The sequence below is a fragment of the Sus scrofa genome, chromosome 9, assembly GCF_000003025.6.
Source record: "Sus scrofa isolate TJ Tabasco breed Duroc chromosome 9, Sscrofa11.1, whole genome shotgun sequence".
NCBI classification, from domain to species: Eukaryota; Metazoa; Chordata; class Mammalia; order Artiodactyla; family Suidae; genus Sus; species Sus scrofa.
In genome coordinates, this window is record NC_010451.4 from 66,569,016 (window position 1) to 66,593,811 (window position 24,796).

The window sequence follows — 24,796 nt, forward strand, 5'->3', positions numbered from 1 at the left end:
CCACTGAGCCACGGTGGGAAATCCTAAGTGTTTTCATAGGAAGGAGATATCTATTCTCTGCCCTTGTATTCCTCTGGGGTGAGGACCCATTCTGTCTGAGGTCTGGCAGTACCCTTGGAAGGACACTAAGCTCACCCACCTGCTCATCCTCTACTTTTTCTGAGCCCCCAGCCCTTCAGGACCATGACAGCCTGGGTATTTAGCATACAGGAAGTCAGCTCAGCCTGTGATGACAGTCCTGGCTGGGCTGGGCTCTCCTCGGGCCTGGCAGCACCTCCAGAAGGCACAGCAGGCTGGGCCAGGCCTCGGCAGGGGAGCCCTTGGCAGACGGGCCCAGGGGCATCCGCTGCTGTGCCTTGGGGGGAGGGGCTGTTACTTACAACTGGGTCTGGAAGACCACCACCAGGACGGAGAAGGCGACTCCCACCGCCACACCATACGGCAGACTCAGGAAGAAGGCGGAGAGGAAGCTCACCACCCAGATGCACTGTGAGGAGAGAGATGTCAAAACAGGCTTGGGAGGAGTTCCCGCTGTGGCGCAAGGGGATTGGCAGTGTCTCTGGAGCCCAGCACAGTGGGTTAAGGATCGGGCTGCAGCTGTGGCTCGGCTCTGATCCCTGGCCCCGGAAACTCTCTATGTTGCTGGGGTGGCCGAAAACCAAGCAAGCCTGGGGAGAAAACTACCCTATTGGGAATTTTCCTGGATCAGCTAAGGCCACTCCCTGCTAGCACAACCCCAGGCCCGCCCTGCCCTTTTCACAGCATTTCCGCACCGTTTTACATTATTTATGCTTTGGTTACACTTGCCCAGTTCCCTTGGGTTGAGTGTGACTGCCTGATCATGGCTAGTTGTCAGCAGACAATCCCGGCACCCACAGGGAGGCAGCGTGGCGAAGTGACAGGAGTGTGAGAACTGGGTCAGATATGCAGGGGTTCTGTTTCATTCTCCTGTTTACTAGCAATGTGAGCCTCAGTTAGTTAATCCACAAAGGGGGAATGATAATACATCAGCTTCATGACAGCATCAGAGAGTTAGGAAGATAAGGTCCCAGCCTAGTGATGGGTGCTTAGTGGGTGCTCAATAAATGTGAGTCCCCTTCCTCCACCCAACAGTAAACGGAGTATCTGAGTTTACTGAGTACATGAATACCTGCTTATCTACACTTCCTGACCTGGGTGGGGGCAGGATTGGATGCAGTTTTTTTTCTTTTTTGGCCACACCGTGACATATGGAAGTTCCTGGGCCAGGGCTTGAATCCTACACTGTACCTGTGGCAATGCCAGATCCTTCAACTTGCTGTGCTGGGCTGAGGATGGAAACTGTACCCTCTCAGTGACCTGAGCCCTTGCAGTTTTTTAGGGCCACACCTGTGGCATATGGAAGTTCCCAGGCTAGGGGTCAAATCGGAGCTACAGCTGGCAGCCTACACCACAGCTATAGCAATGCAGGACCTGAGCCACATCTGCGACCTACACCACAGCTCATGGCAATGCCAGATCCTTAACCCACTGAAGGAGGCCAAGGATCAAACCCACACCCTCATGGATGCTAGTTGGATTTGTTTCTGCTTCCCCACAATGGGAACTCCCTGCGGTTGGATTCTTAACTCCCTGCCCCATAGCAGGAACTCCTGGATGCAGTTTTGATAGTTGTCTCCTATGATACTTGAGAGTCCCCCGAGTTCTTCCTTTTTTTTCGGCCACGGCATATGGAAGTTCCTGGGCCAGGGATCGAACCCACGCCACAGTAGCAACCCAAGCCACTGCAGTGACAACATCAGATTCTGCACCACGTGGGAACTTCCTCTAAAGGAAATAAATCTGCCCACATTCCTGTAGGGAATTGTGAAGATCAGATGCAAACCCCAAACACTATGTGAATATCAGGGACTACTGTTGCAGTGGGGAGATTGCTGAGATGTGGTAAGATCTTTGGGGGTGGGAATTGGGACATTATTTTTTCTTTCTTTCTTTTTTTTTTTTGTGTGCCTTTTCTAGGGCCGCACCCGTGGCATATGGAAGTTCCCAGGCTAGGGGTTGAATTGGAGCTGTAGCCGCTGGCCTACACCACAGCCACAGTAATGCCAGATCCTACACCACAGCTCACGGCAACACCGCATCATTAACCCACTGAGCAGGGCCAGGGATCAAACCCGCAACCTCATGGTTCCTAGTTGGATTCGTTGACCACTGTGGGACTCCAAGGAACATTATTTTTCTTACTGCCTTCATCACTCATTCACTGTGGGACCCCAGATGAACCATTCACTTCTTTGGCTTTAAGGACTTCCTTCCCGTACCATGCAGGCGCGCCTCCTCTCCTGTGAGACGGAACAGCCCAGAGGTTTGGAGTCTAACTAAGACTTGGAGTTCCAGTCCCGACTACCACTTATTACTTCTGTGGCCTTTGATGAGTTACTTAACCTTTCTCTGAGCCTTGGTTTCATCATTTTGAAAAGAGGTTAGTAAAGCCTCTCTCCCAGCTTATGATGGGGCTTAAATGGGGATGATACATCGCAGCCTCATTTCTGCTGCCCAGCGGAAGATACACTGGGGATGTGATTAATCAAAACAATAAGTCATGTTTGCTGAGTGCTTATGGCTACAGGGTGCTTTCCTAGTATGATCACGCTTAATCCTCAGAATCAGTATGTGACACAGCCATGACTCATTCTCATTACAAATGAAGAAATAGAGCTCCAGAGAAGTCTGCTAACCTGGCTGGCTGCCGGCTTTATGTTCCAGATTTTAAAATTTTTTTATTTTTGTCTTTTTTAGGGCCACACCCATGGCATATGGAAGTTCCTAGGCTAGGGGTTGAATCAGAGCTGAGGCTAGTGGCCTACGCCACAGCTACAGCCATGGCAACTTGGGATCCGAGCTGGATCTGTGACCTACTCCACAGCTCATGGCAACGCTGGATCCATAACCCACTAAGCAAGACCAGGGATCGAACCTGTGTCCGCATGGATATTAGTCGGGTTCATTACTGCCGAGCCATGACTTTTTAAAAAAATGATTTCATTTTGCTTTCCTTGGAACTATAAATCATAAAAATAACAACAGCTATGTTTTATTGAACACAGGTACATGTTTAGACCATGTGTTCCTTGCTCGTATTATCTCATTTCACAGATGAGGAAGCCAAGACTCAGAGAAGTTAAGGGACTTGCTATTGGTATAGAGTCAGTGAATGGTTGAGTTAGGATTTGAACATAAGATGTCTCACTCCAAGACCTGAGCTCTTAGCCCTCAGCTATGCTAAATAGGGAGCAGCCGACCAGAGGGATTGTTGATAGCAGAACGGGCTGTGGGGTTGGAGGAGGCGGCAGGGGCATGATGGGTACCGAGAGGCCACAGATACCTACACAGTCCAGCTTGCTTTTCCTCCACAGGTAGTAGGGGTCGGTAAGTTGCTTGAGGGAGTTCTTGAGGTTGACAGCAATCAGGGCTCCTAGCACAGACTGGGGAAGCAGAACATTGTTCCTTGTCACCTGAGTGTCCCCTTCTTCCTGTCCTTCCTACAAACACCTGACCACCCTGGAGCCTGGCAGGACAGAGTTGCAGTTCTAGAACTTTCTGGCTGATAGAACCCCCAGATCTTTGCCCTCAATCTTAGGGCTGGAGAGTGCAGATGATAGCGCCACAGGGCCCATCGTGGCCCTGTCTTTGCCCTTCCCTTCTTCCCTCATCCCCAAACGGCCCGTGCCGAGAGCCCTCCTATGGGTGCCCACAGGCACTTGTCAACACTGACTGGGGCCTGGACTTTGACGTCTGAAGGCTGGAGTTTGAGACCAGCTCTGCCCTTGCGAGCCTTGTCGTCACAGCCAGATCACCTAGATGCTCTCAGCCTCAGTTTCTCTCACCTGTAAAATGGGGAGAGGAAAACCTGCATTGACTACCTTACAGGTTGTGATTGGGACAAAGTGTGACAAGGACGGCACTTGGTAATCTGTAAAGTGCCACACAGCTCTTAGGGCCTGCTCTTACTGGAGTCTCTCCCTGGCCTCTACTCTCATGCTGTGCTCTTACCTTGGGGAGAGGGTAGAGGTAGGACCCCAGGACCAGCATCGTGATCATCACCACCAGGGACACGCACAGGCTTGACACCTGTTCAGAGAAAGAGTTGGAAACAGGGTAGAGGTGGGAACTTCTTGTTCTTGATTTCTTGCCAGTAGATGCCTTGGGTCAAGTAGAGGAGAGAGGAAGGCTGGAGAGGCAGCTAGCCTGGCTTTTCCAGAGCAACTCTTCCACTACTTTTCATCCCCTCCCCTCTCAAACCTCTGGTCCAGCACTCACCTGCGATTTTCCTCCAGCTCCATCCACAGCCAGAGTGACAGAGAGAGCACAGCAAATGACATGGATTTTAAAGAAGGAGCCGAAGAAGTTGCTGCAGCCCAGGGCGATCATCTCCTGTGGGTACCGGGGACAAGATTGGAAGCTGGGGGTGGGGGTGGGGGTCGGGCACAGGGTACAGACCAGACATCATCGTCATCCCCGCAAGCTGGATCTTGAACGTGAGAGTGATCCTACTGCTATAAAGCCCGGGAAATCCCGGAGTTCCCGTCACGGCGCAGTGGTTAACGAATCCGACCAGGAACCATGAGGTTTTGGGTTCAATCCCTGGCTTTGCTCAGTGGGTTAAGGATCTGGCGTTGCTGTGATCTGTGGTGTAGGTCACAGATGTGGCTCGGAGCCCAGGTTGCTGTGGCTATGGTGTAGGCCGGTGGCTACAGCTCCGATTAGACCCCTTACCTGGGAACCTCCATATGCTGTGGGAGTGGCTCAAGAAAAAGGCAAAAAGACAAAAAAACCAAAAACCAAAAAAACCATCTAACCCCCATAAAACTGAAGTCAGCCTGTTGGCAATTGCGTCCCCCTCCCCACTGGCAGGCAGCCTTCTTCCTCCCTCTCCCAGAGAGCCCCACGGTGCCTCTTGCCAGGCCTCTGGGGGCCCCAGCCCATCCTGCTCAGTCCTGCTGTGGTGGCTGGACTACCTGGTTAGGATCCACATCATAGCCGTGCTTGTTGGCCAGGGTCCGGCCCATGGCCAGGTTGATGACATAGCCCACGATGGCCAGGGAGAAGGCTGTGCCAATCATGTCCTTCCACTGCGAAACCACAGGCGACACGGGAGTAGGGAACCTGCCGAGGAGCCAGAAGGGAGGCAGGGCCCAACGGTGTGAGGAGAGAGAGGGCACCTCGTCCTTCAGCCACCCACAGAGACCCCATCTGGGCTTCGTCAACCCCAATGGGGCCCCACTCTGTGCCAGGGCCTTACACGTATCACCCCTTGCCGTCGGAATCCTCAGAACCTCTGCAGGGCCACTACCACCACTCCCCTCGACAAAGCACAAATCCGAGGCTTAGGGAACATAACTTGTCTGAGGGCACAGAGCCAGGACATGGTAGGGCCTCATTTGTTCACATCCAGATTCTGGACTCTCTGAGCTCCCTGGTCCTCTGATCCACAGCCCCCAGTGCTCTGAAGCCTTTTCCCCATCGCCCGCTCCAATTCTGAAGCATAAGCACTCCCTCTCCCCTCCCAGGGCCCAGGGTGATCCCGGACCCAGAGGAGAGGCTTCATGAATTTGGTTGATCCTAATAGCTTCCTTTCCACATGGATAAAAGAGTCAATGCATTAGAGCAAGGCAAAAAAACCAGGGGAGGGCTCATCAGAGAGGCTTTGCTTTCATAGCATCTGTTGAATGTGACTTTTGGGGGAGTGTGGCAGGGAAGACTCATAGCTCTTCTCCATGACAATATATACCATAATAGTGCCCTAGAATTTACAATGTACTTTCATAGAATTCATCTCATCTCCGACTCCAAGCCTAGGTAGGGGTACAGTGGGAGTGGGATCCGGCTTTCCCACCACCTGGACTCACCCAAGCTGGATCTCTCCCACGATCTGCATGTGATACTTTTTGGGCATCTTGCAGCTCCCGGAGATAGCTGTTGCCACCACCACCTGCAAACCCCGACGTGAAGAATGGGGATTGGCCCCAAGTGGGGGCCAGGGCAGGGGTTTCTCTCAAGCCTCCCTTTTCTCTGGGGACCCCAAAGCCCACTCCCCTGCCTCCTTGAGGGCAAACAAGCTGAGGAGCAGGAATGGCAGCCACATGCTGGGGATGAAGTGGATTCAGTCTGTTCCACGGGCTGACAGTGGGCAGGTCAAAGGGCCCCCTTGGCTCTATCTGGAGCTGGATTCCTTTTTTCACAGGCCTCCCAGCCTGGACCCCAACACCCCAGCCCTGGGCAAGGTCCTTACCACAATCATCTCTGTAGGGATGGGGAAGCGGATCTTGTGCATGTAGCGGGCATTAAGCTCCTTCACCAGCACCAGGACGATGCCGCTAATGATGGCGAAGATGAGTGAGGCGATGTTGGTGTGGGGGAGGTTTTTGCAAATGTCGATGAAGGTCTGGGGGAGAGCGCATCATGCTCATGAGCTCCTACCGCTTCTTCCCCTCCCACCCCCACCCAGCATCCAACCCACTGAAGCGGTATCTTTCGGCCCTCTCAGAGGTGCCCCAACACAGAATCCAGATCCTGCCCAGGATCCCACCTTCCCACCCTCTCCCAGAGGGCGTGTCTAGAGCTTATGCTTCCCATCCTCTTTCTCTACAAAGAGTTCAAACTAAAGGAGGAGGGATGGAGATTAGGCATAAGAAGAGACTTCCCAGAGTTCCCATTGTGGTGCAGTGGTTAACGAATCCGACTGCGGTTGCAGGTTCGATCCCTGGCCTTGCTCAGTGGGTTAAGGATCCAGCATCGCCATGAGCTGTGGTGTAGGTGCAGATGCGGCTCGGATCCTCGTTGCTGTGGCTGTGGTGTGGGCTGGCGGCTACAGCTCCAACTGGACCCCTAGCCTGGGAACCTCCATATGCCACAGGAGCAGCCCGAGAAATGGCAAAAAAAAAAAAAAAAAAAGACTTCCCAGGCAGGGAGGGGTTGAGGCACTGGGATGAGGAAGTGATGAAGAGTGTATGTCTTCTTTTCCGTAGGGATTAACCTCAGCGAGCCCTCAAGGTCATGTATTTGACCCTCCCTTCCAAAGTGGGACCCTCTTGGAATCCTCTCTGAACAATGGGTCCCCGGGCCCTTGCTTGGGAACATCCCGTAAGGAGGAGCTCACAACTTCTTAAGACAGTAATCGCTACTCCTGTGTCGGCGCAAACCCCACTCCATGCGCAGGATGTGCTCCTAAGACTCACGAAGACAATGGACCCAGGGCCCGCGTAGGAGGGGACGGTCAGTCCGAAGATGTACTTGAGCACGGAGATCAGGATCTGCAGGCCAGCGGCTGTCATGAAACCCCGGATGAAGGACTCGGAGAGGTAGATGGCCACAAAGCCGAACTGCACGAAGCCCAGGCCCATCTGAGAGGAGAGGGGTGGTGGGGAGAGACCAAGATGGGTCAGCGGTTCCCACACCTGCCTGACCCAAACCTAGGGCCCGGACTTCCATGCAGCCCTGGGACCGCAGTAGCTCCAGGAAAATGAGTCCATCGTGACCTTGTCCTGCCCTTTCTGCCAGCAGACCTTTTAGCCCCTCGGGACACAGGCCTCTGACACTTCACCTGATTGGTTCCACTTTCCTCATTGGTTCCACCTTCCTCATCTGCCGGAAGAACTTGGTACTCACCGGTATGTCCTCTCTCAGTAATTGACACCCCCAGCCACCCAGCTGGCCATCAAAAAGCTGGGGAGTCAACCTCCCTCACTCCCCAGCTCCAATCTATCACCAAGCCCTGTTCATTCTGTTCTTGGCAAAATGCCCTTAAGGTACCCCCCACCCGCACACCCCCCATCTCCATGGCCTAGGCCCTATCCCTCTTCCCTGGCCTCTGCATAGTCTCCCAACAGGTCCCTACTTTGATTCTTTTTTTTTTTTTTTTCTTTTTTTGGCTGCCCTGGGGCACATGGAGTTCCAGGGCCAAGGATCAGATCCGAGCTGTAGTTGCGACCCACCCCGCAGCCGCAGCAACACGGGATCCTTAACCCACTGTGTTGAGCCGGGGGTTGAACCTGCATCCCAGTGGCCCCAAGGACACTGCTGATCCTGTTACGCCACAGCGGGAACACCCCTGCTTTGATTCTGATCTACCTCCCACCCACTATTTCTCCATCGTCTGCGGGATCCCATCTGAGTGCTAATCAGACCCAAAGCCACTGTTTAGGGGATGGACTTAACACTTCACTGTCTGGCCCTACCTGCCTGTCTGGCCTCTTTTCTGGCTCTTTCCCCAAAGGCCTCTTGCTTTCCGGTCACACCACACCCTTTGTCTTGCCAGTCCCTGGCCAGTTCACAGCTCTCTTAGGCCTCAGTTATTTGGGTGCTCTTCCCCTGCCTGGACTGTCCTTCGGTGCTCTGTTCATTTGGTTACTGGTCAACTTCTACTCGTCCTTTTTTTTTCTTTTGCTATTTCAGGGCCGTACCGGTGGCATTTGGAGGTTCCCAGGCTAGGGGTCTAACTGGAGCTACAGCTGCCGGCCTACGCCAGAGCCACACCAATGCCAGATCGGAGCTGCGTCTGCGACCTACACCACAGCTCATGGCAACGGTGGATCCTTAACCCACTGAGCAAGGCCAGGGATCGAACCCACAACCTCATGGTTCCTAGTCAGATTTGTTTCCGCTGCACGCTGACGAGAACTCCTACTCATCCTTTTTGACTGCGGTTAAATGTCACCTCCTCTTTTTATTTATTTACTATTTATTATTTATTATCTTTTTGCTTTTTGGGGCCACACCTGCGACATTAGAGGTTCCCAGGCTAGGGGTCTACTTGGAGCTGTAGCTGCTGGCCTACGCCACAGCCGTAGTAGCAACACGGTATCTGAGCCGCCTCTGCCACCTACACCACAGCTCATGGCAACGCCAGATCCTTAACCCACAGAGAAAGGCCATGGATTGAACCCGTGTCCTCATGGATACTAGTAGGGTTTGTTAACCACTGAGCCATGATGGGAACTCCACCTCCTCTCTTTGAGGGAGGCCTTCCCCAACTATCCCTTTGGTGTTCCCGCAGCAATTGGTACATAGCTCCATTATACTGCTTATCTCACTGCCTACTCATTTATCTGTTGACATGGCTACTTCCTCTGCTGGGCTGTGAACTCCTTGAGAACTGAGCCTCTTTCTTACTTATCTTTTGTCCCCAGAGCCTAGCCCAGTTCCCGGCACAATGAAACAACCAAAAAACATTAACTGAATGAATCAATGCATGAAAAGTGCCCTCTGGGGTTGCTTCATACTCTTGCATTCTGTCCTGTTGCGTTTGTCTTCAGAAAACCTAGCGGAGTCCTTTGCATGTGGTGGAAATGCAATTTATGTCAAGCAGGTGATGCTGTGGCTTGGGGCAGAAGAGTCTGGGGTGGGGGGGATAAGGGATGTCAGAGAAGCTGGCAGACTGTGCTGGTAGAGAGCTGAGCACTGGAAGGGGTGGTGGAGAGAAGCCCTGAGTCCCTTAGACAGTCCTTAGCTCAGGACAGTTTCATTAGGTGCAAATGCTGGTCTAACGCACCTGCTGGAGGCAGGTGAGAAGATAGATACTCTGACTTTTCAGTGGCTTTTGTGGGCTCAAAATGGAGAAGAGGGAGGAGGTAGAGCCCTGAATCAACTTAAATGTCCAAACTGGGACTCGGGGAGTTCCTGTTGTGGCTCGGTGGAAACAAATCTGACTAGCATCCATGAAGACACAGGTTTGATCCCTGGCCTTGCTCAGTGGGTTAAGGATCCGGGATTGCTGTGAGCTGTGGTGTAGGTCGCAGACACAGCTCGGATCTGGCGATGCTGTGGCTGTGGTGTAGGCCAGGAGCTACAACTCCGATTTGACCCCTAGCCTGGGAACTTCTTTATGCCGGGGGTGAAGCCCTAAAAAGAAACCCCCCAAAACAAAAAACTGGGACTCAGAGGCAGGGGCAGGGTGGGCAGGGGCAGAGGTGGCTTCCTGACGTGGCCCTGGCAGAGATGGAGGTCGTTCCCCTCACCTGGATGATGGCAGTCAGGCAAGCTAGTGTCGCCGACACGTGCAGCCTCTCGGCCTCCATGGCTGCCGTGTCCACGTAGCTCTCATTGGTGGCATTGTTGAAGACCCGGAATTTTGACTCTGGTGCCAGCTGCAGACAGATGTTACCCACCAGGATGCTGATAACGGCAAAGGTACCTGTGGTGCCCCACCCGGCCAGCAAAAGTCAGATGTTTGGACCATACCCATGGAAACCAGAAAGGGGCCCCGGGAATGTTCCCCGACCCCCGCTGGGATGGATCCCCACGCCTCCAAGGAGCCTCCCTGGCATAACAGCGATTACTTACACCTAACCGTGACCCACACTCTTCAAGGGGCTTTTACCTCAAATGTTATTTTGATTTATTTGACTCTTCAGGGCCACACCTGCAGTATATGGATGTTCCCAGGCTAGGGGTTGAGTCGGAGCTACAGAGGCAGGCCTATACCACAGCCACAGCAACGCCAGATCCGAGCCGTGTCTGTGACCTACACCAAAGCTCACAGCAATGCCGGATCGCTGACCCACTGAATGAGGCCACGGATTGAACCTGCATCCTCATGGATACTAGTTGAAATCGTTTTTGTTGTGCCACGACGGGAACTCTGATTTTTTTTTTTTTTTTTTTTTTGGCTGCACCCAGGGCATGTGGAAGTCCCCAGGCCAGGGATCAAACCTGCACCACAGCAGCGACCTGAGCTGCAGCAGTGACAATGCCAGGCCCTTTATCCGCTGCTCCGCAAGAGAGTGCCCCTCAATTGTTAACATTATTTTATTGGACACATGAGGACATGGGCTTGGAAATGTAAGCAGAGCCTGAGTCAGAAACAGGCCTCGTGACCTTTTCCCCCACCTCACTTTGTATCGGAGAACTCCAAATGTCCCTGGAGTGGCCTGCTGGGACCAGCCTGGGAGGTGGATGAGAATTTCTCATGTCTGTCAAGTACTTTATGGCACATGTCATATCTTGTTCAGCCAAGTCTCCCGCACACTCCAGGGAGGGAGACTGAGCAGGTAAAGCTAACTGAGCTCACAGAAGCTAAGTGGCTTTGCCAAGGTCACAGATGACATGGGACTGACACTCAGCGTGACGCACCTCCCCTCCTCCTCCCGAGCACATGCGCCCCCCACCCCCACCCTGGACAAGTAGCACCAACTAGAGGAAAATGCAGATAGGAAATCACTAGAATTCCCTCTGCCCCCTCCCCCATCTTTGCAGTCCCGGTCACCTGCCTGCCGAGAGGGGAGAAGCCTTACCTGGCACCATCTGGTGTATACCCCCCAGGAAGAAGTAGGTCAGGAGGGGGAAGAAGGAGGAGTAGAGGCCATTGACTGCAGGTAGGTTGGCCAGCAGAGCGAATGCCATGCCTGCAGAGGACAGAGAGAGTGAGGGCCTGGGGGGCGGGCAGGGATGGGTTAGGGAGGTCACGGAGGGTAGGGGCTGAAAGGGGAAGAGGCCTGGCTGAGGGGACCCTCTCACCTTGTGGCACCTGGATGGTTCCACCGCTGAGGCCGCCCAGAAGGTCGGGGATGATGTAGTCTTTGATCTTGTACTTGGGGAGCCAAGAGAGTATGGGGAAGAGCCCAAACACGGTGCTTTTGATCTTGGCCGAGGAACATCTGGAGGGGGAGGGGGCAGGTTTCCAGTCAGCTCTGCCCAGCTCCGACCCTCTGAGTTGGGGAGGGATTGTAATATCCTGTTCCCGGTCATCCATTCATTCACTAATTTATTCAAAATTCATTCAAAATTCAGTGGGTACCGAATGTAACTGAGCTAGTGCCCTGTGGGGCTCCTAAGCACACAAGCATTTCTGTGCCCTCTGTTTCTTGTTTTTATTTTTATTTTATTTTAATTTAATTAATTAATTTATTTGCCTTTTCTAGGGCCGCTCCCGCAGCATATGGAGGTTCCCAAGCTAGGGGTCTAATCAGAGCTGTAGCCACTGGCCTACACCAGAGCCACAGCAACACAGGATCCAAGCCTCGTCTGAGACCTACACCACAGCTCATGGCAACGCCAGATCCTTAACCCACTGAGCAAGGTCAGGGATCAAACTTGCAACCTCATGGTTCCTAGTCGGATTCATTTCCGCTGTGCCACGACGGGAACTCCCTCTGTTTCTTGTTTTTAGGCAATAAGCCTTTGCCTCCATACCTTCCCTGAGTTCCAAAGGGCAGTTGCTAATCAGGGAAGGGAGGGGATACAGAGACCAGGGGGGAGCTGTCAAGAGACAATAGTGCAGCCTTGGGACAGGGTCCTGGTTCCTCCTCAAGTAGGACACGTAACAGTATCTTTGAGCCTTTGTATAGAACTAAAACCCCCAGCAGATGGAAGAAGCATTCTTCATTCCTGGAACAAGGAGGACCACCAGATCCAGTCCTGGGGCCACTAAACACCAGCTTTGAGAAACAATGCAAACTCGCCTCTAGCTTGGATCCTTATCTGGGGCCTTATTTTCCACTCCCCAAACTGTAAAACCACCTCCTAATCTCTCCCAAGGGGGGCACAGTCTTTAAAGCATTAGTCTGCTGTGGCCCCCTTTGCCTGGCAAAGCAATAAAGCTATCTTTTTCTCCTTCACCCTAACCTCTGTCTCCGCATTTCTTTTCAGCCCATGGCAGGCAGAGGCTGAGTTTCAGCAACACTACTACATGTAGTGTTCTCAAAGATATTGAGAAGAAAAGTCAGGGACTTTCCCTTGAGAGCCATCACCATGCCCTGAGTGGGAGCTGGAGAGCTTCTGATTGCTGACTGCTTCCCTGGGAAGTGTGTCAAACTCTAAAGGCTAAAGGCACGGATTTTGTCATGGCTTAGCCTTCCGAGGGGTCAAGTCTAGCCCCCATTTCAGATAGCCTTTCTCTGGCCTGACTGAACACAGGCCCAGGGACCCCCATCCCCATCTGGACTCCTGTAGCATGGTGTATATGTAGTATTGTAATTTCTGTTTTTCTTTTTTCTTTCTTTCTTTTTTTTTTTTTTTTTTTTTTGTCTTTTTGCCTTTTCTACGGCTGCTCCCACGGCATATGGAGGTTCCCAGGCTAGGGGTCTAACTGGAGCTGTAGCCGCTGGTCTACGCCAGAGCCACAGCAATGCGGGATCTGAGCCGTGTCTGCAACCTACACCACAGCTCACGGCAACACCGGATCCTTAACCCACTGACCAAGGCCAGGGATGGAACCCGCAACCTCATGGTTCCTAGTCGGATTCCTTAACCACTATGCCACAACAGGAACTCCCTGTTTTTCTTTTTTCTTTCTTTCTTTCTTTTCTTTTTTTCTTTTTGGTTTTTTAGAGCCACACCTGTGGCATAGGGAGGTTCCCAGGCTAGGGGGTCTAATCGGAGCTACAGCCGCCAGCTTAGACCAGAGCTACAGCAACGCCAGATCCGAGCCAAGTCTGTGACCCCACCACAGCTCATGGCAATGCTGGATGCTTAACCCACTGGGCGAGGCCAGGGATCAAACCTGCAACCTCATGGTTTCTAGTCAGATTCGTTTCTGCTGTGCCACGATGGGAACTCCTAATTTCTGCTTTTCATCAGTCTCTCCCATTATACAGTAAACCCACCATGGACAGAAGTCTGGCTCTTTTGTTCAGCTTTCTATCACACCTTATGTATTGTACTGGGGTGCTTAATAAATATCTGTTGAAAAAAAAAATGAATGAATGAATAGGAGTTCCCTTCATGACTCAGCAGAGAGGAATCTGACTAGCATCCAGGAGGACGCAGGTTCGACCCCTGGCCTTGCTCAGTGGGTTAAGGATCTGGCATTGCCGTGAGCTGTGCTGTAGGTTGCAGATGTGGCTCGGATCTGGTGTTGCTGTGGCTGTGGTGTAGGCCAGCTGCTACAGCTCTGATGTGACCCCTAGCCTGGGAACCTCCACATGCCATGGTGTGGCCCTAAAAAAACCAAAAAAAAAAAAAAAAAAAAAAAAATGAATGAATAAGTGAAAGAATGGGCCTGAACGAACCTCCATCTGAGTGAAATATAGCTGCTGTCCTATTTCTTGGAGCTTCCTCCAAAAGGAAGGTTCTATTGTCTCTGCAGGTCCACCTCTGCTCCCCACCATCCTTATGTGTGACGATGCCAATGTTGGAGTTCTTGCCTCTGTTAATTCATCAGGAGAAGGAAGAGTGGGGAGCTGTTGGTTGGTCAATGCAGGGTGGGGACAGTTGATCCCTCCCCTGTTTGCTGAACACCTTGAAGTCCTTGCATAGACATTCAGGAGGGTAGGAACAAGGGCCTTCAATCTCAAGGGTGACAGCCGGTGGATTGATGACTGGAAGGAGGTGGGAGGCATTTGCTTTTCTTTTCCCAGATGAGGGAACTCAAATACTCTGAGCCCATCTGGTGACTCACTACCTGCTCTGATTAGACCTCCTTTCCCACCCAGCACTAATTCCTGCTCTTTGCTGTTGCTTAACAATAGTTTCCCTGACACTGGGTCCCCTGGATGTCACCCCAAACTGAAATCTACAGAGACAATGCTTTGTATACCCTGTAACGTCTGGGTAGATTTTTTTTTTTTTTTGTCTTTTTGCCTTTTCTAGGGCTGCTCCCACGGCATATGGAGGTTCCCAGGCTAGGGGTCTAATAGGAGCTGTAGCCGCCGGCCTACACCAGAGCCACAGCAACGTGGGATCCGAGCCGCATCTGCCACCTACACCACAGCTCATGGCAACGCTGGATCCTTAACCCACTGAGCAAGGCCAGGGATGGAACCCGCAACCTCATGGTTCCTAGTCAGATTCGTTAACCACTGAGCCATGACGGGAACTCCTGGGTAGATTTTTCTCTCCTACCCAATACTTTGTGGAAGAGCATCACCATCACCATCTGACTCCCCAGTCTCCTCTGGGGTGGGCTGTGCCTTTCGTATCCCTGGGATGGTGGATGAGGAGTTGCACTGGTGGCAAATAGCCTAAAGCATCTCTAAAGGCTTGTCCTAAGGGAGAACCAGGCCCTCAGGAACTCTCTCAGGTTTATTCATGGAAGGAAAAACTGGACCTATGAATGGAGAGGTGTCTACGGGAAGAAAAACGGCCCACCTGAGGGCTTGGACCTGCCCAGCCTTACTTGCAAGCCTGCTATATTATTATTATTATTATTATTATTTTTGCTTTTTAGGACCGCACCCACAGCAAATGGAGGTTCTCAGGCTAGGGGTCAGATCGGAGTTCCGACCACAGCCACAGAAACGCAGGATCCGAGCTGTGTCTGCAACCTACACTACAACTCACAGCAATGCCAGAGTGTTTACCCACTGACTGAGGGCAGGGATCGAACCCTCAACCTCATGAGTCCTAGTCGGATTCATTTCGGCTGTGCCACAATGGGAACTCCAAGCCTGCCAAATGTTGAGCAAAGCTATCTGAAGCCCGAGACAAGAGCTGGAAACAGATGCCAAATACCTATACAGAGGTTCCAGAAGCCAAGCGGGAAGTGGACAGAGGGATTAGCTTTCTAGACATTCATCCATTGATTAAACAAATATTTATTGGAGCACCTTCTGTGTGCCACGCACCGTTCAAGGCTCTCTTGCCAGCCTCATGGGACTCGTGAGTTCCCTGCATCCCTTTGTGATTTCCATCATCCTCCTCTCCTTAGGACAACAACAGGTGCCTTCATCCCTCCAACCCAGAAACAACCCCAACTTAAACTCTTTGGACACAAAGACTGGCAGAGCCCACCTATCTGAGTGGAACAGCTGTGCATTTGGTGCCTGGACACTGGCATTCAAGGTCACAACTGTAACCAGGCAGAGATGCAGCCTCCCAGGAGAGGTGGGGTTGGGCCGGGGCTTTGAGTGAAGACTCGAGTGGGTGATTCCCCCAGCCTGAACCAGTTCCACCTGCATCTCCACTTCGCCCATTGCCACTGACCTCAATCCAGGTAATTGAATCAGCTCTTTCCCCAGGGGACTGAGGAAGAGCATGCCGGACCACAGTGAAGCCTGAGGGAGGTCTGCCAGACGTCTGGAAAGGGGGAAGGTGAGGCTGGTAGCCTCAGGCTCCTGGAGTGCGGTATAGATCACCTATCGGAGCCCCCTCCCTATAGGCGGGCTCCACTACCTGCCAGAGCAATTCCAGGGATCTGAGAAGAGCCCAGGGACTGGTGAGACCACATCCTGGTAAGTACTGTTTAGGAGAGCCCAGGAGTTTAGGGGCTGCCTTTTGGGCATTGTCTGGACCAGGGGAAGGAAGGAGCATCTAGGAGGGAAAGAGGGCAAAATGCACAGGTGGGGGAGGTTTCAGATTTTTCCCCATAAGAAAGTGACAGGACATGGAAATAAAGGCTCTGCAGCTCCCACCCCTGTATTGTGGCAGCATGCCCTTCTCCAGCTCCCATAAAGAACCCAGGAGGGACTTAAGCGGACTGAGAACTTGCCAAGACCTCATGCAGGGGCTTGGAGATGCCTCCCAACCCTTCTCCAGCTGAGGCTGGTCCTTGCTTCCAATCCCCATCCTCCATGAGGGTTTCAGCAGAGATACGGTGTAAGATCTCAGATTCAGGGTTCAGAACCTCCCCTCCCCAAGGCTTCCCCCAATCCCGTCTTAGGGACGCTGGTGCAGGAACCACGCCCTGGGGCAAGAAGACTGCAGTGGGGAGCAGAGGAAAGAAGAGTCTGGGCTCCGGGCCACGTTACCTGAAGGCATTGCGAAGTTTCTCTCCCACTGGGTATGTCCGCTCCTTCTTCTCAAACTCATCATCGAAGAGGGTGAGGGAGTATGCAGCTCTGTCTATCACGTAGCGGGGCCTGGGCTGGCTCATGTCTGGGGCATTTACAAGCTTTAGGAGAAGCAGAGCAGGGGAGATGGAAGGGGCATCCCTTCCCAGCACTGGGCCTTCTCTCTCTGGTCCTGGCTCAGCAGAGTTTTATTCTGCCTTCCCCGCCCCCAGCCAGCAAGGTGCCTCCCTTCCCTCTTTCAAGTCTTTCCACCGGACTCACTTCTTTTGGTGGCCTTCCTTCCCAGGCACTGATGATGCATACACTCGCCCTGGCTGTTTTGCTTGGCGCCCAACACGTGGCTATGCACTCCACACCTGTGACATCACTGTCACCCCCGCCGAACCCCAGGCAAAGAGGAGGTGGGAGTGCGAGGGCAGGAGTCACAGCCAGGATTCAGCAGGTTGCTCCTCTCCCTTCTCCCCCCTCCACCCCCTGGTGCCCCCCACAGGTCCCTCTACCTTCCCAGATCTCAGCTTCCCTGGCAGAAAGGCTCAGACCATTCAGCCAGTCAGCTTAGAAGAAAGAGAGAAAATAGCTTGCCTGGAGGCAGGGGGATGGCCCAGGTGACATCAGAAGGACCCTTCTTAAAGTCACCTAGGACTTCACCAACAGGTTTGCCCAGGGGGACAACGACAATGTCTTTTGGGAAATCAATGTCTGCACGGGCTGGCCCTCCCACAGCTTCCCGTGTCTAACCTTTCCCCCACCCTTGTGTACTGATGTCTCTCTCCTCCTTGCTTTTTGCGCAACCTTGCTGACGTTCCAGAGCTGAGCAGGGCAGAGCTGGATGCCAGGGCGCCTGAGGCCCAGAGGAGCTCCCTGCAGCGATCTTTCCCTCCTCCTCTTCCAGTGGCTCATTCCCCCATCCTGTCCTGTCCCCCGCCCCATCATGCTGCCGAACTGGCAGAAGTCTGCTTGGAGGAGGACCTCGGAGAAAGAAGGAGCGAGAAGAAGAGATGGGACAGGTTCAGAGGGAGATTTATGCCTGGCAGGTGGGGAGTGTGGGAAGGTCTGTGCCCAGCTTGGCAAAAAATTCCCGACGGAGTTAAAACTGAAAAACCACCCAGGAGGCTTGGAACACCCCGCCACCCCAATGACATCTGAAAGCAGAACCTGGGTGAATGAGAGGTTTCAGAGCAGGCTGGTTGATGCCTGATGGGGAGAAGAACACAGAGGGAGGGGTGGAAAATGAATTAACTAAGGGCCCAGTAACCTGGGTTCTAGTTCTGTCTTTATTGGGGAGGAAGAAGGGGCAGCATTATCTTTCTGAAACTGATTCCTCATCAGTAAAAGTGGGGTACTGTATCCACCTCACAAGGCTGTTTGAGGATCAAATGAATAAGCAGACCAAAAATGGTTACATAAAATGTAAGGAGTGATGCAAATGTGAGCTGCTATTGTGGATAAGACGGTGCCCATGATGGAGTTCCCATTGTGGTGCAGCGGAAACGAATCCGACTAGTAACCATGAGGATGCAGGTTCGATCCCTGGCCTGGCTCGGTGGGTTAAGGATCCAGTGTTGCCATGAGCTATGGCGCAGGTCCCAGATGTGGCTAGGATTCTGCATTGCTGTGTCTGTGGCATGGGGTGGGAGCTGCAGCTCTGATTTGACCCCTAGCCTGGGAACTTCCATATGCCATGTGTGTGGCCTTTAAAAAAAGCAAAAAAAAAAAAAAAAAAAAAAAGAGAGAGAGAGAGACTGTGCCCATATTAATGAAAGTTGGGTTGGTACATTCCATTCATTTGCTGACAAGACCTCAAGGTCCACTAGGCTGGGTGCCCCAGCAAACCCCCACGGATGCCACCCAACTGGCAGGGAATGAGGGGAATGAGCCTGTTAACAGCGCCTGTGCTCAGCCCCTCTCCTGGCACTTCGTATGCACCCAATAAATGCCTGTTGAGTGAATCAAACTGCTGTTCTGGAGAAGACCTGGGCAGAAATGAGTAAGAGCAATGGCATGTGACACATCTCAGTGGGAGAAGTGAGAGACTGCATGGCATAAGGAAAACAGCCCAAGTTTGGGAGCCGGAATGACCTGGGTTCAAAGATTCAGTTTCTTCATCTGTAAATGGGGATAATAACAGCCCCAGGTGGTTGCCATGAGGATTAAATGAGATCAGGTGTGTGAAGTGGCTGGTCGTTGGAGGGCACCCTGTAAATGGTAACGGCGATGATTACTGTGATTAAGATGGGAGGGTGCTTCCTTCCTCTTGGGAGAGACTATTCAGAGCGACAGGGTGGCCTCGCTCCTCCTTCCCCTCCCCGTCCTTTCCAGGGTCAGGAAGCGTCCCGCTTTCCAGGTGGTTTGCCTGGTGGGTCCTTCGGGAGCAGTGAGCCAGGAGCGTGATGCTCTGGAGGAACCCAGCGCTTCAGCCCAGCTTCAGAAGAAGGCATGTGGTTTGGAGAGTCTATGCCCGGGCCCCCTACAGACTGCTTGTAAAGGAAGAGCCAAGCATTTAAGGGGCAGAACCAGCAGGTGGAAGAGGGGGTGATGGGAGATCTTGTTTCCCTGCCAGGCAGCAGGCAGTGATACCCAAAGACCCTTCGCAGGCTGTTCTCAAAGGCTCTGAGTTCTAGTGGTGCCTTTGTGGGAAGGGGTTGTGAACATCGGATCCTCCTGACCCGCCCCGTTCCCCCGTTTCCTCAGGGGCACGGTTCCCCGCCCCATACCCTTGTCCTTGCCCTTCCCTCCTGCCAGCCTCCACGTTCAGTAGGTCATCAAATCCCATTGCTCTTTCCTTCCGGTGTCTCTCCCATCCCTACCCTCCCAGGGCTTATCTCACACCTGGATGATTGCATTAGTCTTCTGACCGATATCCCAGCCCACACCCCCTACTCAGAAACCCCCAGCTTCCTTGTTTCCAGGAGGACCAAGCCCAGCTCCTTATTTTGGCACGTTTGTCCTTGCACCACCTGGACCTGGTTTGGTGGACTCAGTAGATCTGTTGGCTGGGTCTGCCCGCTCCATCCAGGTGGTCCACCCAGCATCCCCCAAGCAAACTTCCTCAGTTTTCCCTCTGAGGCTCTGTCCACACTTTCCTCCTTACATGAGATGCCCTGACTCATTCTGTCTTTCTAGCCCTGCCCATCCTTAAGACCTGCTTAGGTTTCTCCTCCTCCTGCTCCGCCCTCTCTTCCTTCTCTCTACCCTCCTTCTCTTCTGTGAAGCCTTCCTGACCACCCTGGTCTGGGACCTCTTTCCCCTTGGATCGTCTTTATTGGGACTTCTCCAGCCTGTTCACCACTGTTGGCTTTGGGGCTGTCACTTCCAGGGAAAGGAGGCAAGAAAGGGGGTGATGATGTTGGAAATCCTTCCGAGAGCACAGGTGGACGACACAGGATTGTTTCTGCCCCTGTGATCAGGCTTTAGACAGATGGGGCGGGGGTTAGATGCTAGGAGAGTTCCCACTTCCCCAGGCTGACAGAGGAGGGAAGCACCCTTGCTTTACTGGAAGGCAAAATCTGCCCCTTTCTCCATATGCTCTGCTCATTTCATCCCAGAAATAGGGTGTTGAAAGGGAGAAGGCTCTGGGAGCTTTTCCAGTCCTGAGTTTGCCTTGCACCCCAAAACGAGAACCCAGCAGCTGGCCGGACTCAGGAAGTTTTGTCTGAAAGGGAACCCGAGAACCAGGCAGGGTCCAGCCCTCTCACTTTGTGGACGAGGAAACTGAATTGAGGCAGGAGGGGATTTTGAACCAGGCCTTGGACTTCAGCTCAAGGGCTCCTGTTGAAAGGACCCCAGACCTTCCAGAGACAACCCTGATCCTGCTCTCTGGGGATTGGCCCTGAGTGTCATGGGACCACCCTGGGGACTCTCTCATCACAGCCGGTGATAAAAGACTTGTGGGTTCTGCTTCTGCTCCTGAGGGCTCTGCTGGGGGTCCTGACTCCTGTCCTGGCCCCAGCTCTCCCAGGACAGGGCCAGACGGGATCCCAAGTGTGCAGCCACGCGACCTGGCCCAGCTCCTGGTGAGGAGCTGCCCCAGTCTCACTTCCTAATTCCAAGAATAGGGGTTGAGGCAGGGTGGGGCTTAGGAGGGGAGGTTACTTCATCCCCAGCCAGTCCTTCAGGCCCAGGAGGAAGGAGGGGATGGGAGGGAGAGGCGGGAAAGAGTGAGCTGGTGGTGTGGTGGGAGGCACCGCCTCTCCTCCATGGCTCCCCGGGTTCTCAGAGAGTTCAGGGGCTCCCAGAGATCGTCCCCCCTCCGCCCCCGCCCCCGCCACGGAGGGCTCCTACAATGCTCAGGTAGGGGTGACAAGGTGAAAGAGGGAGCAAGAAGGGGAGAGAGGTAGAGGGAACGCGAAGACTTGATCCCTAACTAAACAAACACACAGCCCTGCCAAGTGATGTCAGCATCGCTGAAAAAAGCCCAAGTGCTCTGGTGCCACAGGTGTGTATCACAGAGCCCTGCCTCCCATCCAAGGTGTCAGCCCCTCTGCCGCTTCCCAACCCCCACTGGATCAGGGATAAATAGCAGGGGCCATGTGACAATATTGAGGAACAAAAGGTGCCCTGCCCCCTCCTCCCACTGTGGAGGTAAGGAGGGCGGGTCCTGAGTTGCTGGAGGGACCTAGAGGGGGGCTGCCGGGCTTTAGGGAAATAGAAGGCGAGAAGGGAAGGGCAGCGGGTGGGAGAGGTGGGTGTCTGGACAATTCCCAAGGCTTGGCAGGGGACTGGGGTCAGATCTGGGCCAAGGGGGATCCGGAGGTCTCGCAGAGCTAAGGAGCTGGGGATGGGGACAAAGGGGGATGTGGACTCCACGGGGAGGACACAGGTTGGGACAGACCCGCCCCTCCTGGGCTTCTTTGGGACCCTCATCGGAATCTTAATTCCCCCCAAAGGAAGCTCATTCAAAAGAAAGCCCACTGGACCCTCCTCCCAGTCGTATTTCTGACGGTCTGTTTTCAAAGCCCCACGAGGTTACTGTGGGCAGAGATGGGCTCGGGCACAGTGCCCGGGGCAACGCATAGAAAGGCTTGGAATGGTGCCTGGCCACGGTACGTGCGCGGCAAAATCGGACTGTTGAGATTATTATTCTGATTACTCTGGAGAGTTCTCGCCCCTGCTCCTCTGCTGCCCCAGGCAAGTCCCTCTGCCTTTCCCAGCCTTCCTTTTCCCATCTGCTCCTACGTGAGCCCCACCTGCCTTTCCCCTCAGCCTTGTTCCTCCAAAATTTCCCCAGACTGGTGAGAGGAGGAGCAGAAACACTTTTCAGAAGAGGGCGGGACATCTGGGCAGCAGGGAGGCAAGGAGCCTGTCTGTGGGGTTTCGATAGGTCTGGAGGTGACCCCGTCATTGTGGCCCAGGTTGACTTCCTCAAAGGGTGAGCATGTGTGTGTGTGTTGTTTCTTTGATGTGCACGTGTGCCAGGCACAGGAGCAGCCCCGGCGCTGCCAACCCACCCTGGCATTCTTATCACTGGTCCCTACCTGGGCAATCGCTGTGTTCTGGGCAGAGGAAAGGTCACTTTGAGGTTTCCCCTTTGCTCTAGGGGCTGGTTCCTCCCTGCCTCATCCAGGTGGGAGCCAGAGAGAAAGGGCTGCCTTCGAGTGACAGGGTGGGTGGGGTGGGAGGTGGGGATGGGACAGGGTGGTTCTTCGCTGGCAACTATGTCCTTGGCAGGAAGGAGGGTGTTTGTAGAGGCCTGTGAGTTTCCAAGGTGTTTTCTCAATACTCTTTATTTCTATTGTCCCCATGTGTCTGGGGCAAATTTCCCAACCCCTCTTGACCTCAGCCTAACACGATGGCCAGTGTGAAATGTTGCCGAGTTGCTTACCTGCTCTCTGGCTGTTCTAGGGACTGCCTTCCCCTCTAAGGGAGGGAGCCACTGCTAACCCCACCCCCACCCCCCAGCCCCAAATCCCCGCTCCGTGTCTCTAAGCCCCCTTGCCTCTCTGCTTTCCCTGGGGGATGGCTGCTGGGCTGAGGAAATAAGCTCCAGCTGAAACGACTGAGGCCAGACTTGGAAAAGCACTTTCCAGCAGTGGGACCTGATCAAGGTCATGGGTCCTTGAAACGGACACTTAAAGTTAGACTCCCAGAGGTCTGTAAGGAGACTAGGGTTAGTCTCCCTCAGAAGCAGGTAAGGGTACATGGAGACCAGTGAAGCACCTGCTGCTCTGGTTCAGGGAATCCAGAGCTTGCTCCTCACCGAGCTTGCTCTTTCCCTCGGGGAGTTCGCTGGGATCAGCTCTGGTTGTTTGATTCAGTTCAGCACACACTTGCTAAATACCTGCTATGGGCCAACCTCCTGAGAAGATATTTGACATCAAGCAGTAAAAGAGGGTTTTCTACAAATTAGCATTCGGGCCAGGCGGCCAGGCTCTGGGAGGTGCCCGGGAAGGCCGTCCTGGTGGTGGAGCAGCTGGGCTCAGGGCTGCCCAAGGAGGAGCTTGCCGGGCTCTGAATGCCAGGGCTGAGGGAGGGATGGGGAGGATGGTGGGGTTCTGGGAGTCTCTGTGAGGGAAGACATGCAGGAGCACAGCCCTCCCTTGGTCTGTCCTCCTTGGGATGCTCTGCCACCCTGAGGGGCACAACCTTAAACCTAACCTTCCTCCTGGTGCTCAGAGTCATGGAGCCAAGGGTAAGTGGGTGGGTTGGGGGGTTATGCTAGAATGCTAGCTTTGCTTGGCCTTGCTTGGGCTGATTTTGAGGAATGGGGGTACCCCCGGATAATGACTTGGGACCCCTCAGGGCTACAGGGTGACGAGGCTGGGAGCCAGTGGAGCTGACCCAGACCCTCCCATGTTGAGCAGTCCCCCGGGAGGCAGGTTGCTGGGTCCTGTTCCTACCTGCCTGACGGAGCTGGTCCCAGGCTCGCCCTCTCCGAAGGCTCACTTTCCCCTCCTCCCGCCTCTTCCAACCTCTCAGCACCAATGTGGATAAGTGGGATTCCATGCAGCCCGTGCAGGTGCACCGAGCTGGTGAAGAAGCAGATGAGTGAAAGGAGGACCTCTGGGGGGCAGAAGGAGCGGGAGGCAGCTGCTCAGGGCAGGCCAGTGAGCCAAGCATTGAGTCTTTTCGCTTCCAAGACTTGAAAAGAAAGTGAGAGGTACAGCCAGCAGCTTCCAAGGCGGGTGCCCCAAGGAAGGTCCGATATTTTTGTTCTTTTCCTCTGCAAAGGAAGGGAGCCATTGCGGGGGAGCGGGCTGTTTCTCCTCACCCCGTTTTTGGGTCTGGCACACCTCCCCCACCAGAGCTGTGACCCACAAACACCCTTCAGCTCCGCGCCCCCCACCCTACGCTGCAGGTGCGATCCCGACCTGGAAGTGAGCACCCAGCACGGGCTTCTCAGAGGTGAAGGGCTGGGGGCTGTTCTCAGAGTCTCTTTCCCACTGGTGGTCGGTTTGGCAAACAGCCACTGCCATGATCGGCTGGTCCCTGTCATCCCCCTTCTCGCAGCCCCCCGTGTCCACGCTTTTCCAGGGATGACCCCCAGCCCCGGAGGGTGGGCTGGGTGGGGCTTACCGGTGGGTGAGCAGAGCTGGCTGGGCAGGGCTGCAGGTGTGTCTGGGGAGCGGGCAGCCGAAAGGTGTTCCTGAGGTGTGCGAAAGGGCTCTGCTCAAATAATCCAGGGAAGCGTTTATAAATAACTTTACCTCAGGGCCACGGGGTGAGCCCCGGCTTCCGATTGGCTCAGAGGGGAAGTGGTTTTGAACACTACACCGTAGCTAAGCCTGAAGAGATAGGAAAAGGAGATAAGGGAAGAAAAGTCCCAAATGAACAGCCCTGTTTTTGTTTTACCTGAGGAGCAGGGCTGTTTGATGGGAGCTTGGCACTTCCTAAATCCACCCCGAAGACAATAGGTCACATTCAGCGGGGCCCCAGCCCCACAGGCTCCCCCAAGGCGGACAGCCGAGGCTGAGGAGGGGACAAGGCAGACCCCTCTTCGAGCTTGCTGTCCTGCTGTTTATGGGGCTGGGGTCAAGCCACTTTGCCTCTTGGACAATGGGACCCATTGAGGCCACCTGAGGGGTGGGGTCCTGGGGCCGTTTGCTTTGAAGTTTGGATAGCAGTGGCGGCGGGGGCGGGTGTTGAGAGGGACAGCA

At 53.9% G+C, this 24,796-nt stretch overlaps 1 protein-coding gene across 1 annotated transcript in view; it reads right to left on the reverse strand.

Annotated features, from left to right (window-relative positions):
• SLC26A9 (solute carrier family 26 member 9) overlaps positions 1 to 24,307 on the reverse strand; it is a 35,763-nt gene extending 11,456 nt beyond the window's left edge. Inside the window, exons 1-13 of the mRNA XM_021063285.1 lie at positions 24,216 to 24,307; positions 16,662 to 16,804; positions 11,494 to 11,633; positions 11,271 to 11,381; positions 9,996 to 10,171; positions 7,218 to 7,382; positions 6,272 to 6,424; positions 5,889 to 5,971; positions 4,998 to 5,145; positions 4,300 to 4,413; positions 4,033 to 4,110; positions 3,369 to 3,464; positions 381 to 487 (exon numbers count right to left, since the gene is read on the reverse strand). Of these exons, the coding sequence (XP_020918944.1) occupies positions 381 to 487; positions 3,369 to 3,464; positions 4,033 to 4,110; positions 4,300 to 4,413; positions 4,998 to 5,145; positions 5,889 to 5,971; positions 6,272 to 6,424; positions 7,218 to 7,382; positions 9,996 to 10,171; positions 11,271 to 11,381; positions 11,494 to 11,633; positions 16,662 to 16,786 (1,496 nt within the window). The 5' untranslated portion in view covers positions 16,787 to 16,804; positions 24,216 to 24,307. The remainder of the gene's footprint in view (positions 1 to 380; positions 488 to 3,368; positions 3,465 to 4,032; positions 4,111 to 4,299; positions 4,414 to 4,997; positions 5,146 to 5,888; positions 5,972 to 6,271; positions 6,425 to 7,217; positions 7,383 to 9,995; positions 10,172 to 11,270; positions 11,382 to 11,493; positions 11,634 to 16,661; positions 16,805 to 24,215) is intronic.